Below are 13,176 nucleotides of genomic sequence, written 5' to 3'. Positions count from 1 at the left end.
CATAATGGACAGAGAGAAAGGGGGAGGGAGAGAAAGGGGGAGGGAGAGAGTAGGTTAGTCTACATAATGGACAGAGAGAAAGGGGGAGGGAGAGAAAGGGGGAGGGAGAGAGTAGGTTAGTCTACATAATGGACAGAGAGAAAGGGGGAGGGAGAGAGTAGGTTAGTCTACATAATGGACAGAGAGAAAGGGGGAGGGAGAGAAAGGGGGAGGGAGAGAAAGGGGGACAGAGAGAAAGGGGGAGGGAGAGAGTAGGTTAGTCTACATAATGGACAGAGAGAAAGGGGGAGGGAGAGAGTAGGTTAGTCTACATAATGGACAGAGAGAAAGGGGGAGGGAGAGAAAGGGGCGAGGGAGAGAAAGGGGGACAGAGAGAAAGGGGGAGGGAGAGAGTAGGTTAGTCATAATGGAGGGAGAGAAAGGGGGAGAGAGAGAAAGGGGGAGGGAGAGAAAGGGGGAGGGAGAGAAAGGGGGAGGGAGAGAAAGGGGGAGGGAGAGAAAGGGGGAGGGAGAGAGTAGGTTAGTCTACATAATGGACAGAGAGAAAGGGGGAGGGAGAGAGAAAGTGGAGATAGGTGGTTCATGCCAACCGTGCGTGCCCCGCCGTGCCGTGAAGTGGATAACAGCTCGCGAGCCCGAGCTCCCCTCGCGCACCTTTCAAAGCGTGCGAGGATGGCATAGGGAGGTACTGTATGTTAGGAAACTAGAGACATACAGAAAGAGAGAGATAGGAGGAACAGATGGAGAGAGAGAGAGAGGGGGATTGACAAACGGAGAGCAGCAATAACAGGAAACACCGCGCGCAGGGCTTTGCTTTCCTACGGAGCGGATGCAGAGCAGAAAGAAGGGCGCGAGAGGAGCGGCTGCAGACCGATAAAACGGGAAGAGGAACATTAGAAGAACCCCTCAGAACAAACCGGTTCTAACAGTCTCACGGAGAGGGAAGAGTCGGTTTCCGTGCGGGGGGGTTATCCAATTGAGTGAGTTATTGTCGAAAGTCAATTCTACTTTTGGTTTGTCGCACTGACCATACTCCGTATGTCCTTTGCTGTGAGTGCACTGACCTGTGTGTGCGCGCGTGTCAGTCCATGTTCATGTAGCCTAGCCTATTATCAACTGCGACATACTGTACGTGCACCAACAATTAATGGGTGCCGGCTGCTCATTATGGAGGACTAAACCTGACATAATTAGAAATAAATTAATGAATAAATAAATGCACACATAAATAAATAAATACATGAATGAATAAATGCACTTTATAAACAGATTAAAAAAATTAATGCACAAAGATAAATACATGGATGAATGAATGCGCACATTGATAAATAATTATTTAAATAATGAATACCACTTTCTTTCATTTTATTAATTTATATTATTTCTTAATTTATTTATTTATGTATTTCTTCCTCCAATATGATAATGAGGGGGTGTCAGGCAAATGTATGTGGGTGGTATCTAACACACCATTGGTTGATCAATGCCACAGCAGGTTGCTCGATTGGCTGCGTTCAGTATGACATAACGGTGTACAACATTTAAAGGCCATGTTTCACATTAGCACCCCCCCCAAAAAAAAACAATAATGTGTAGAGAATCTATGTATCAATATGTCACTTTTTTCCCCCGACAAGTAAAAATAAAAATAACAACAAAAAAAGTGTTGAGAAAAAAAAGAGCAGAAGTAAAAAGTAAAACATTGTCCTTGCTTGACGTAGAAACGGGTGAACCGTTTTTGGAACACTGAGCCATTGACTTCCTGGCTGTGTTACGAGTAGGTCGCTTTTGACACTAAGGCACCGGGCTACAGCCATATCGTTTTGAACCTAGAAGAAGACCGAGAGACGGGAGTAGGCAAGAAGGAGTCGACCGGGATTGGCGGGAGGAATGTCCAGTGGGCCAGAAAAGCATGGTAAGCTAATGTTACTGAATGAGTATCAAGCTAGCTAGCTTGGATACAACTGATAAAGTAGAGTTGGCTGGCTAGCTAGCTGAGTTTTACAGCCAGACTCTACATTTTACACGTAGGTAGCTAGCTAGCTAGATCATGAACTAAACTGTAAAGTAACATAAACCATTATTATCTAGCTAGCTACGGTAGCTAAATATCTGTCAGATGTAAAGCAAGCAGGATCGTGGCATGTGTCAGAAGCAATGCATGTTGGTTAGCTCATGTTAGCTAGATCACATTAGCTAGTCTTTCAAGTTTCATGTTTTATTAGTCATATTTACGGGATACACATGGTATACATCGTCCAATGAAATGCTCACTTGCAGATTCCTTCTCGACAATGCAACAACAATACGAAATAATAAAAGATAAGAATACGAACATAAAGTTAATGGCTCAGTAGAATAGAATAAACATTTTATCATCAGTATAATACAGGAAGGAACCATTTATAGTCCAATATTTACACGTGTTTTGGGGAAGGGGGGATGGGGGGCAGTGTATAAACTGAGCAGTATAATAAGAGTCTGGTAGCAGCAGTTGTGTGTGTGTGTGTGTGTGTGTGTGTGTGTGTGTGTGTGTGTGTGTGTGTGTGTGTAGCATGAATGTGTCTGTGTGTGCATGTGTGCTAAGGTGTGGAGAATCAGAGCAGGTGGTCAGTTCAGTTCAAGTGTTCAGCAGTCTGATGGCTTTTGATAGAAACAGTATCTGAGCCTGTTGGTATCAGACTTCATGCTTCAGTAGTCTGCCCGACGGTAAGGGAGAGAACAGCTCGTGGCTGGGGTGTCTGGGGTCCTTGATGATGCCGTGGGCCTTCCTCAGGCACTGTTTCTAGTAGAGGTCCTGGATGGGTGGGAGCACGGTCCCAGTGATGTCCTGGATGGGTGGGAGCACGGTCCCAGTGATGTCCTGGATGGGTGGGAGTACGGTCCCAGTGATGTCCTGGATGGGTGGGAGTACGGTCCCAGTGATGTCCTGGATGGGTGGGAGCACGGTCCCAGTGATGTCCTGGATGGGTGGGAGTATGGTCCCAGTGATGTCCTGGATGGGTGGGAGCACGGTCCCAGTGATGTCCTGGATGGGTGGGAGCACGGTCCCAGTGATGTCCTGGATGGGTGGGAGTACGGTCCCAGTGATGTCCTGGATGGGTGGGAGTACGGTCCCAGTGATGTCCTGGATGGGTGGGAGTACGGTCCCAGTGATGTCCTGGATGGGTGGGAGCACGGTCCCAGTGATGTCCTGGATGGGTGGGAGTATGGTCCCAGTGATGTCCTGGATGGGTGGGAGCACGGTCCCAGTGATGTCCTGGATGGGTGGGAGCACGGTCCCAGTGATGTCCTGGATGGGTGGGAGTACGGTCCCAGTGATGTCCTGGATGGGTGGGAGTACGGTCCCAGTGATGTCCTGGATGGGTGGGAGCACGGTCCCAGTGATGTCCTGGATGGGTGGGAGTACGGTCCCAGTGATGTACTGGATGGGTGGGAGCACGGTCCCAGTGATGTCCTGGATGGGTGGGAGTACCGGTCCCAGTGATGTCCTGGTCCGTCTTCACCACCCACTGGAGGGCCTTCCCATACCAGGCCGTGATGCAACCGGTCAGGACGCTCTCGATGGTGCAGCGGTAGTATTTGCAGAGGACCTGGGGCGGCATGCCAAATTTCTTCAGCCGCCTTAGGAAGTAGAGATGCTATTGCAACCTCTTGACAAGAATGGTGGTGTTGTTGGTCCATGACAAGTCCTCAGTGATGTGGATGCTGAGGAACTTAAAACTCGTGACTCTCTCTACTGCAGTCCTGTAGATGTGCATCGGGGCATGTGTCCCCCCTCTGCTTCCTGAAGTCAACAATCAAATATTAGTTTTTGCTGACGTTGAGGGAGAGGTTGTTGTCATGACACAACAATGCCAGTTAACTTACCTCCTCCCTATTGGATGACTCGTCGTTGTTTGGTTACCAGGCCTACAACCGTGGTGTCGTCAGCAAACTTGATGATGGAGTTGGTGTCGTGCAAAGCCACGCAGTGGTGGGTGAACAGGGAGTACAGCAGAGGGCTGAGGACACACCCCTGGGGGGCCCCCGTGTTAAGAGTCAGTGTGGAGGAGGGGTTGTTGCCGACCCTCTTTCAGATGTTACTTGGAGGTGTAGCCTACTTTCTGAATGAAGCAATAGTGGATACTTAATTAACAGGGTTGTCATTTAGCTAGCTATCTACCTAGGCTAATTCTCGACATCATCCATCTTTGAAGCAGTTAGGCTTCAAAATTAGGTCTCGACAATCACAGGCATCTAAACTAGCAGCTAACTACAGTCAAATAAGAAGGAGCGTGATGTTGTCATGATGGAGTATATAGTATATAGTATATAGCATATAGTCACCTATATGAAGCTAGCCACAATAAGGATTAGCCACAATAGTGGAATTTGCTGTTCTCCTTAGCAATTGTTAGTGAGATGAGAGGTGGTGCCATACTATAAATAATAGCTTAGCTAGCTATAAATTAAATGATTTCTTGGAACCTGATGGAGATATAAGGCAGGATCCAGGTTGAGGCTTTGCTACCAGCAGGAACATGGAGCACTCCATGTCACTAAGTCATGATATTATTGTTTTCTTTTACATTGCATGATACAAGTTCCTCGGTGTCCACATCGCTAAGGACCTATCGTGGTCAAAACACACCAACACGGTCGTGAAGAGGGCACGACAACACCTCTTCCACCTCAGGAGGCTGAAAAGATTTGACATTGGGCCCTCAGATCCTCAAAAAGTTCTACAGCTGCACCATTGAGAGCATCCTGACTGGCTGCATCACCGCCTGGTACGGCAACTGCTCGGCATCCGACCAGAAGGTACAGCCCAGTACTTTTTAGCTTTGCATTGTTGGAAAAGGGCTTGTAAGTAAGCATTTCATGGTAAAGTTTACACCTGTTGTATTCGGCGCATGACAAATAACATTTGATTTTGATACTAGGCAGGAGACCCTGCGCCAGTGGGAGGTCAGGGGTCAGGGCTCTCTCTCTCTCTGTCTAGCACACTCACTACCTCTATCCGTCTCTCTCCAGGTGCTACAGAGACAGGCTGGTCCAAGGACCTCCAGAGCCTTCTGACCAACTACCGGCGATCTCTGCAGAGCACAGATAAATAAGCTCCACTCATAATAGTATACTTGATGCACTGTGTAAACCTCCTTCACTGTGGCAGTCTGCCTGTGTGACAACATAGCATCATTATTATCCGTGGCCAGTTGTTGGATTGTACTCACTCCAAAACTCATACTCTCTCTCCTCCCCTGTAAAAGTCTCCAAGACTTTTATAAAAACGACCATGTGTCCATCCCCCTGTCCCCAGGTGCGTCTGCTGGGCTATGAAACTCTACAGTAGCACATAAAAAAAAAACTGCCACCCTGTTGTCAGCTATCCACAGACTGTTTTTGAGGAAGGATGCAACTATCACTGCTTTCAAAGGCCACAATAAAGTTTTTTATAAACAACAATTTTTTTTTTATTGTTAATTACAAAAGGTTTTTCATAGCATGTTTGTCACGTTGGTCTTCAAACTAACTTCTAACTTCTGTGGTACCTTAAACATTAAGACACCACTTAGAGCTTATAAATAAAATAAATAATGATTCAAAAGGTCTAAAGGAAATGCAAGTCTCACGACAAGGGTGAATACGTTTTTATTCATGTATATCCGACACATCACACAGGTGTGTCAACTAAAATATATATCCCAGACAAGATTGAAGAATGGCACAAGTAGACAAAGTGAATGTAAGCCAGTGCTTTCGTCCATAGCTGTTGGTATGAATTTGAGTGGTTACAAACAATACAGAGGCTTGCGGAAGTATTCACCCCCCTTAGCATTTTTCCTATTTTGTTGCCTTACAACCTGGAATTAAAATTGATTTTTTGGGGGGTTTGTATCATTTGATTTACAGAACATGCCTCCCACTTTGAAGATGCAAAATATATTTGGGGTGTGAAAAAAAAACTAGAAATAAGACAAAAAAACTGGAAACTTGAGCGTCAATACTTTGTAGAGCCACCTTTTGCAGCAATTACAGCTGCAAGTCTCTTGGGATATGTCTCTATAAGCTTGGCACATCTAGCCACTGGGATTTTTGCCCATTCTTCAAGGCAAAACTGCTCCAGCTCCTTCAAGTCTTTAAGTCATACCACAGATTCGCAATTGGATTGAGGTCTGGGCTTTGACTAGGCCATTCCAAGACATTTAAAATGTTCCCCCTTAAACCACTCAAGTGTTGCTTTAGCAGTATGCTTAGGGTCATTGTCCTGCTGGAAGGTGAACCTCCGTCCCAGTCTCAAATCTCTGGAAGACTGAAACAGGTTTCCCTCAAGAATGTTCCAGTATTTAGCGCCATCCATCATTCCTTCAATTCTGACCATTTTGCCAGTCCCTGTCGATGAAAAACATCCCCACAGCATGATGCTGCCACCACCATGCTTCACTGCGGGGATGGTGTTCTCGGGGTGATGAGAGGTGTTGGGTTTGCGCCAGACATAGCGTTTTCCTTGATGGCCAAAAAGCTCAATTTTTGTCTCATCTGACCAGAGTACCTTCTTCCATATGTTTGGGGAGTCTCCCACATTCCTTTTGGCGAACACCAAACGTGTTTGCTTATTTTTTTCTGGCCACTTGTAAAGCCCAGCTCTGTGAAGTGTACGGCTTAAAGTGGTCCTATGGACAGATACTCCAATCTCCGCTGTGGAGCTTTGCAGCTCCTTCAGGGTTATCTTTGGTCTCTTTGTTTCCTCTCTGATTAATGCCCTCCTTGCCTGGTCCGTGAGTTTTGGTGGGCGGCCCTCTCTTGGCAGGTTTGTTGTGGTGCCATATTCTTTCAATTTTTTTATAATGGATTTAATAGTGCTCCGTGGGATGTTCAAAGTTTCTGATATTTTTTTTATAACCCAACCCTGATCTGTACTTCTCCACAACTTTGTCCCTGACCTGTTGGGAGAGCTCCTTGATCTTCATGGTGCCGCTTGCTTGGTGGTGCCCCTTGCTTAGTGGTGTTGCAGACTCTGGGGCCTTTCAAAACAGTTGTGTGTGTATATATACTGAGATCATGTGACACTTAGATTGCACACAGGTGGACTTTGTTTTACTAATTATGTGACTTCTGAAGTTAATTGGTTGCACCAGATCTTATTTAGGGGCTTTATAGCAAACGGGGTAAATACATATGCAAGCACCACTTTTCCGTTATTAATTTTTTAGAATTGTTTGAAATAAGTTATTTTTTTCATTCCACTTCACCAATTTGGACTATTTTGTGTATGTCCATTACATGAAATCCAAATAAAAATCAATTTAAATTACAGGTTGTAATGCAACAAAATAGGAAAAAAACGCCATGGGGGATGAATACTTTTGCAAGGCACTGTACACGTTGACAGAATGGCTGCGAGACAGAGGGAGACTGTTTGCTGTGCTCCCAGGTAAGGCCCTTGTTTCTGGTACCACTGAAGGCCAATCTTCAGTCAGGCCCTTGCTTCTGGTACCACTGAAGGCCAGTCTTCAGTCAGGCCCTTGCTTCTGGTACCACTGAAGGCCAGTCTTCAGTCAGGCCCTTGCTTCTGGTACCACTGAAGGCCAGTCTTCAGTCAGGCCCTTGCTTCTGGTACCACTGAAGGCCAGTCTTCAGTCAGGCCCATGCTTCTGGTACCACTGAAGGCCAGTCTTCAGTCAGGCCCATGCTTCTGGTACCACTGAAGGCCAGTCTTCAGTCAGGCCCATGCCACAGCATGCAGTGGCCTGATGGGGAGATGACAATAAATGCATTATGTACATTTCATCACCAAAGCATTTACTGCACATTTTGCTGAACAATTCAATCCTTTTTGTTAGTGTCATTCATATATATATATATAGAAATTCACATACAATATTCACTTCATAAGCATTGACTGTAATACTTCTAGGGATGGAGTAGGCCCTGGTCCTGGAATGCCGCTGGCACTTCCAGGTCGGTTAAATCAAAAGTGCCAGCTGTGTTGAATTTAGGCAATCACTGAACTGAACAATTAGCTCAGTTGGTCAGGGCTGCGTTCAGTACAAAACATAATGGAGTGTTCAATTGAATGAAAACTGTGCTGTACTGAAGATCAGTTGAAAAACGGGGAGGGGTTGGGTTGTGGGGTCTTAAATTGCACCGCTGCCCTTTTTTTAAATACGCCACTCATTGCTTCAAGCCACACCCACCAAAACGTATCTCAAAGTCTGTTCAAGAACGTTTTTGGGGAAAACGTGTCGTTCAGAACAAACCGTTACACAACGTAGCAAACGTTCAAGCGACCTGAACGCACCCCTGTGGACAAAATCCTGCGGCACTCCAGGAACAGGGTTAACTACCCCTGCTGGGGTGAAAGGGGTGCTCTGCAAGGTATTGGGCAACAGCTTTTTTCCAGAGCGCCTCAGAGTAGGGATAGCGATTTAGGCCCTAGGATAACCTCCACCTTGCACTGAAACTGATGCAAACGGATACAAATAGTGGAATCATGCCATATTTGGACTAGATAACAAGTTTGGAATGTCGCTATATAAATGTAACAAAATACAATAATTAGTTAATTTGACAAAAAAAAAAAAAAGGACAAATCAGTTAATCGCACTGTGTCTGTATTAGACTTCAAAATTGCATTGGGGGCTACACTGTATGCACAGGACAGCCGAACCTCATTTCATGGACCCAGGATCCATAGGTATCAGCCGATGCAGTGACACCGAAAGAACACAACTGTGAAGAGTTTACACAACTATTACCATCGTAGCTCATATTGCAGGCCTTTGACTAGTGGGAAATCGACCTCCCCAGTCAGTCTATTGTGCGTATTGGACATTTCATATTGCGATGTACAGCCTTACCTTACCTGGGGATCCTGGGTCCATCAAATGAGGGATCAGCCTGCTCAGTGACACCCATACGAACACAACAATTTGAATAATTGATATTTATCTATTTATTTTTTTAGGCCGTTGGATCATATAGTTCATGTTGCAACGGAATTATAATAACCCCCTACCGTGGTGACCGATGTGATCTATTCTCTGTAGGGTTAAAAAGACACACATTTTGTTGAAATATTTTATGGATTATAGTTAGATGCAAATCCTATTTAAAATGTCACTTTTTCTCTGTCTGTCTGTCCGGCATGTCAGTCTTTCTCTCTGTGTGTCTGTCTGCCTGCCTGTCTCTTTCTGCCTGCCTGACTGTCCGGCATGTTTGTCTATATGTGATAGAAGTACAGTGAAGTGTGTGTGTGTGTGTGAGTGTTATTATCAAGTAGGACTACTGCTTTCACACTGCACACACCTCAACCTCCACTGTTGTCATCTCTCTCTCTCTCTCTCTGTCTCTCTCTCTCTCTCTCTCTCTCTCTCTCTCTCTCTCTCTCTCTCTCTCTCTCTCTCTCTCTCTCTCTCTCTCTCTCTCTGTCTCTGTCTCTGTCTCTGTCTCTGTCTCTGTCTCTCTCTCTCTCGTGTGTATGTGTGCTTGCGTGAATAATGTGTGTGTTACTGTGTGCACTGTTTGGGTGTGTATGTGTAGGATGAGCAGGAGAGAGGGTAAACAATCTGAATAAACAGAGTTTACAGAGATAGATCGATGACTAACTTTGCACTTTACCGCCGTACTCCACATAAGTGATTTTATGGGTTTAGTGGGCATTTCTCTGGAACATTCAGTTTGCCACACCAGAATGTTCCAGGTGCAGAAATGGGTGTAAAATACGGTCTTGAAGCATTTGTCTGTCACAATGGATTTCTATCACTTTACACACAAACGTTTTTATTTCTAAACAGTTTAATATTTCTCTCTTTCCAGAAGAGAAGAGAAGGATCCATGGATTCCCCCACTGATCTGTTTGGTCGTCAGTCCTCCCTGATCTCTCCTTTCGACCCGTACCTCAACCCCTCCACCGCACTTGACCTCCCCAGACACCTCACACCCTCTGGAAGGGGGCACGGTGCACCCTACCCCGGAGCCAACCCCTCCTCCCGACCCCCCTACCCCCTCATCCACCACCTGCTGCAGCCTGGTGGAGCCCCCATGAGGTCCAGGGGGCAATTACACCTAGACCAATATCACAAGGAAGAGGAAGGGATGGGTGGAGGGTTGGTAGGGGTGGCGGGGAAGAGGCTGAGTGGCGCCCTAGTGGCGGACTGGAGTTATGACACGACGAGAGTGAAGAGATTGAGACTGGAGAGTCTAGTCAAAGGAGATGGAGAGATAGGCTTAGAGGAGGAGAAAGGGAGGAGGAGTGTGCAGACGGGGGGGAGGGAGGGGAGGAGAAGGGAGAGAGAGGAGCTGAAGGAACAGTTGGAGGAAGCGAGAGGAAGACTGAAGGCCTTGCAGGAGAAGGTATGGAAAGCATTCGGACAGAGATCCGCTCAGGAGGAGGAGCGGAGGAGGAGCGGAAGAGAGGAGGAGGAGGATGATGATGGTGATGGAGGCATGGACGAAGAGGAGGAGGAGACGGCAGAAGGGATCACTGAAGAAGACGTGGAAGAGGAAGATCTCTCTCTTTCCTTCCTCCCCTCTACTCCCCCGTTCCAGGGCATCGCTAAACGAGACCGAAAAGTCAGGGATCACGAGAAACGAAGGAGTGAAGAACAGAGGAACGTGAACGGAGGAGGGGGGGTGTTTTTGGAGGGGGTTCTGGAGAGGGCGGCAGTGTGGATGGGGTGTGGGGTAATGAGAGGGGAGTTTGAGGGTTTTGGAGGGGGGCAGAAGTTTGCCCAAGCTTTGAAACAGGAACTGGGGAGTGCTGTAGCTCGAGTTATCGATAGGGTCCTCCGTCTATACACCCAAAACGAACCTCTCCCTCCCTCCATCCGTCCCTCCATCTTGTCATCTGGAGAGGGAGGGAACGAGGGAGGAGGCAGAGTGTGGGCAGCCCTGAGAGAGAGGGAGGAGAGGAGGGAGAGAGGACGGGGTGGGGGTTCAGTAACACACGACCAACCTCCCCACTCAAACGGAGCTCCCCCCACCCACCCCCACGCCCTCCAAGAACAATCTGAAGCGTTGCCGTTGGTTACCCGTCGACCCGACAACCGCCGAAACCCACTTCTACCCCCCAACAACCACCCTAACAACCGCACTAAAAACACTCTCCTCCCTCCTCACCCCTTCCCCCCTCTCTGCCAGCCTCACCCCCCTCACCCCGCCCTCCTCCCCCCCTCCACTTGCCCTCTCCCCCTCCCCCTCCTTCACTACACCATGCAACAGCTCTTCACCCGTTCTCTCTCTCACCTTCCTCCTCTCCACAAGGGGGGCGTTATGAACCCTTTCCCCCCCTCCTCTCAGCACTCCTACCCTCCCCTCGCTGTGATGGGGGGATTGGATCGTCTGGATGGAGGGATGCAACATCATCATGATAGAGAGAGGGATGGAGGGATGAGAGGAGGAGGAGGAAGGGAAGGAGGGATGGATTCTGGGATGTATCTTGGTCCGGGTTCAATATCCTTTTTTTGGAGGAGTGGAGCGAGAAAGTGTGTGCATCTTTGTTTTTGTATGTGATGTGTATGTGATGTGTGTGTGTGTGTGTGTGTGTGTGTATGTGATATGTGTGTGTGTGTATGTGATATGTGTGTGTGTGTGTGTGTGTGTGTGTGTGTGTTATGTGAAATGTGTATGTGATGTGTGTGTGTGTGTGTATGTGATATGTGTGTGTGTGTATGTGATGTGTGTGTGTGTGTGTGTGTGTGTGTGTGTGTGTTGTGTGTGTGTGTATGTGAAATGTGTATGTGATGTGTGTGTGTGTGTGTATGTGATATGTGTGTGTGTGAATGTGATGTGTGTGTATGTGATATGTGTGTGTGTGTGTATGTGATATGTGTGTGTGTGAATGTGATGTGTGTGTATGTGATATGTGTGTGTGTGTGTGTGTGTGTGTGTGTGTGTGTGTGTGTTTGTGTATGTGATATGTGTGTGTGTGAATGTGATGTGTGTGTGTGTGTATGTGATATGTGTGTGTGTGTGTGTGTGTGTGTGATGTGTGTGTGTGTGTGTGTGTATCTCCGTACTACTCCTTAACCATGGTAACTCTCAGGAGGGTTTGTCTCCCTGTCATCTGAAGAAAGCCAAACTGATGTTCTTCTACGCTAGATACCCCAGCTCTAACACGCTTAAGACTTATTTCCCTGATGTTAAGGTACTGTATTACACACACACACACACACACACACACACACACACACACACACACACAGTATACGGTGCATTCAGAAAGTATTCAGACCCCTTGACTTTTCCCACATTTTGTTACATTACAGCTAGGGGTGTAACGATCCATCTACTACATCGATGTATCGATTTATATTCCTATGATCCAACTACATCGATCTGTGCTCGGCGAGTTGGCCTTTTGGACAACATATATCGATCTAACATCGTTTTAAAATGTAATAAATCGATTGTATCGATACTAGGAAATAACCCATTGGATTTAAGCACGTCAGACTTTATATGGATGTTTTTTCTTAGCACTTTTAATGATAAAGGCTTTAAACATTACTCGATTCAGTCTGCCTATCCGTGACGTCATCGCCCGCGCCAGCAGCAGCGCAAAGGCGCAAAGACAACAAAACATAGCATGGCGGACGACAGAGGAGAAGCCGACGAGCGAGAAATTATCAAGCCACCATTGCGGTCCTTACAAGAAACAGGAATCTAGGAAACTTCACCTGCACTGTCCAGTATCCAGATATTTATTTCAGTCACACTGGTTGAATTTTTGGCTAAAAGGTTACTGAATCGATTTCAAGTCACTGAATCGTTTCGGATCGTATCGTTCTAAATGAACCAATATCGTCCTTGAATCGTATCGACAACCACGAATCGTGATACAAATCGAATCGTTGTTAAAACGAATCGTTACACCCCTAATTACAGCCTTATTCTAAAATGGATTCAATTGTTTTTCTTCCCCTCATCAATCTACACACAATACCCCATAATGACAAAGCAAAAACAGGTTTTTAGACGTTTTTGTTAATTTATTACAAATAGAAAACTGAAATATCACATTTACATAAGTATTCAGACCCTTTACTCAGTACTTTGTTGAAGCACCTTTGGCAGAGATTACAGCCTCGAGTCTTCTTGAGTATGACGCTACAAGCTTGGCACACCTGTATTTGGGGAGTTTCTCCCATTCTTCTCTGCAGATCCTCTTAAGCTCTGTCAGGTTGGATGGGG

At 46.5% G+C, this 13,176-nt stretch overlaps 1 protein-coding gene across 3 annotated transcripts in view; it reads left to right on the top strand.

The window, feature by feature from the left end:
* Positions 1-559: 559 nt before the first annotated feature.
* Positions 560-13,176, top strand: part of LOC121558211 (prospero homeobox protein 1) — a 17,155-nt gene continuing 4,538 nt past the window's right edge. The window contains exons 1-3 of one of the 3 annotated variants that reach the window (XM_041871697.2): positions 560-980; positions 9,805-11,436; positions 12,023-12,130. In XM_041871697.2, the coding sequence (XP_041727631.1) occupies positions 9,820-11,436; positions 12,023-12,130 (1,725 nt within the window). In that variant the 5' untranslated portion in view covers positions 560-980; positions 9,805-9,819. Of the gene's footprint in view, positions 981-7,314; positions 7,418-9,801; positions 11,437-12,022; positions 12,131-13,176 lie in introns of those variants that run through there. The other 2 variants (XM_041871696.2, XM_041871698.2) reach the window with 2 other exon arrangements.

This window comes from Coregonus clupeaformis, unplaced genomic scaffold (genome assembly GCF_020615455.1).
Source record: "Coregonus clupeaformis isolate EN_2021a unplaced genomic scaffold, ASM2061545v1 scaf0153, whole genome shotgun sequence".
NCBI classification, from domain to species: Eukaryota; Metazoa; Chordata; class Actinopteri; order Salmoniformes; family Salmonidae; genus Coregonus; species Coregonus clupeaformis.
This window is presented reverse-complemented; position numbering and strand designations above follow the sequence as displayed.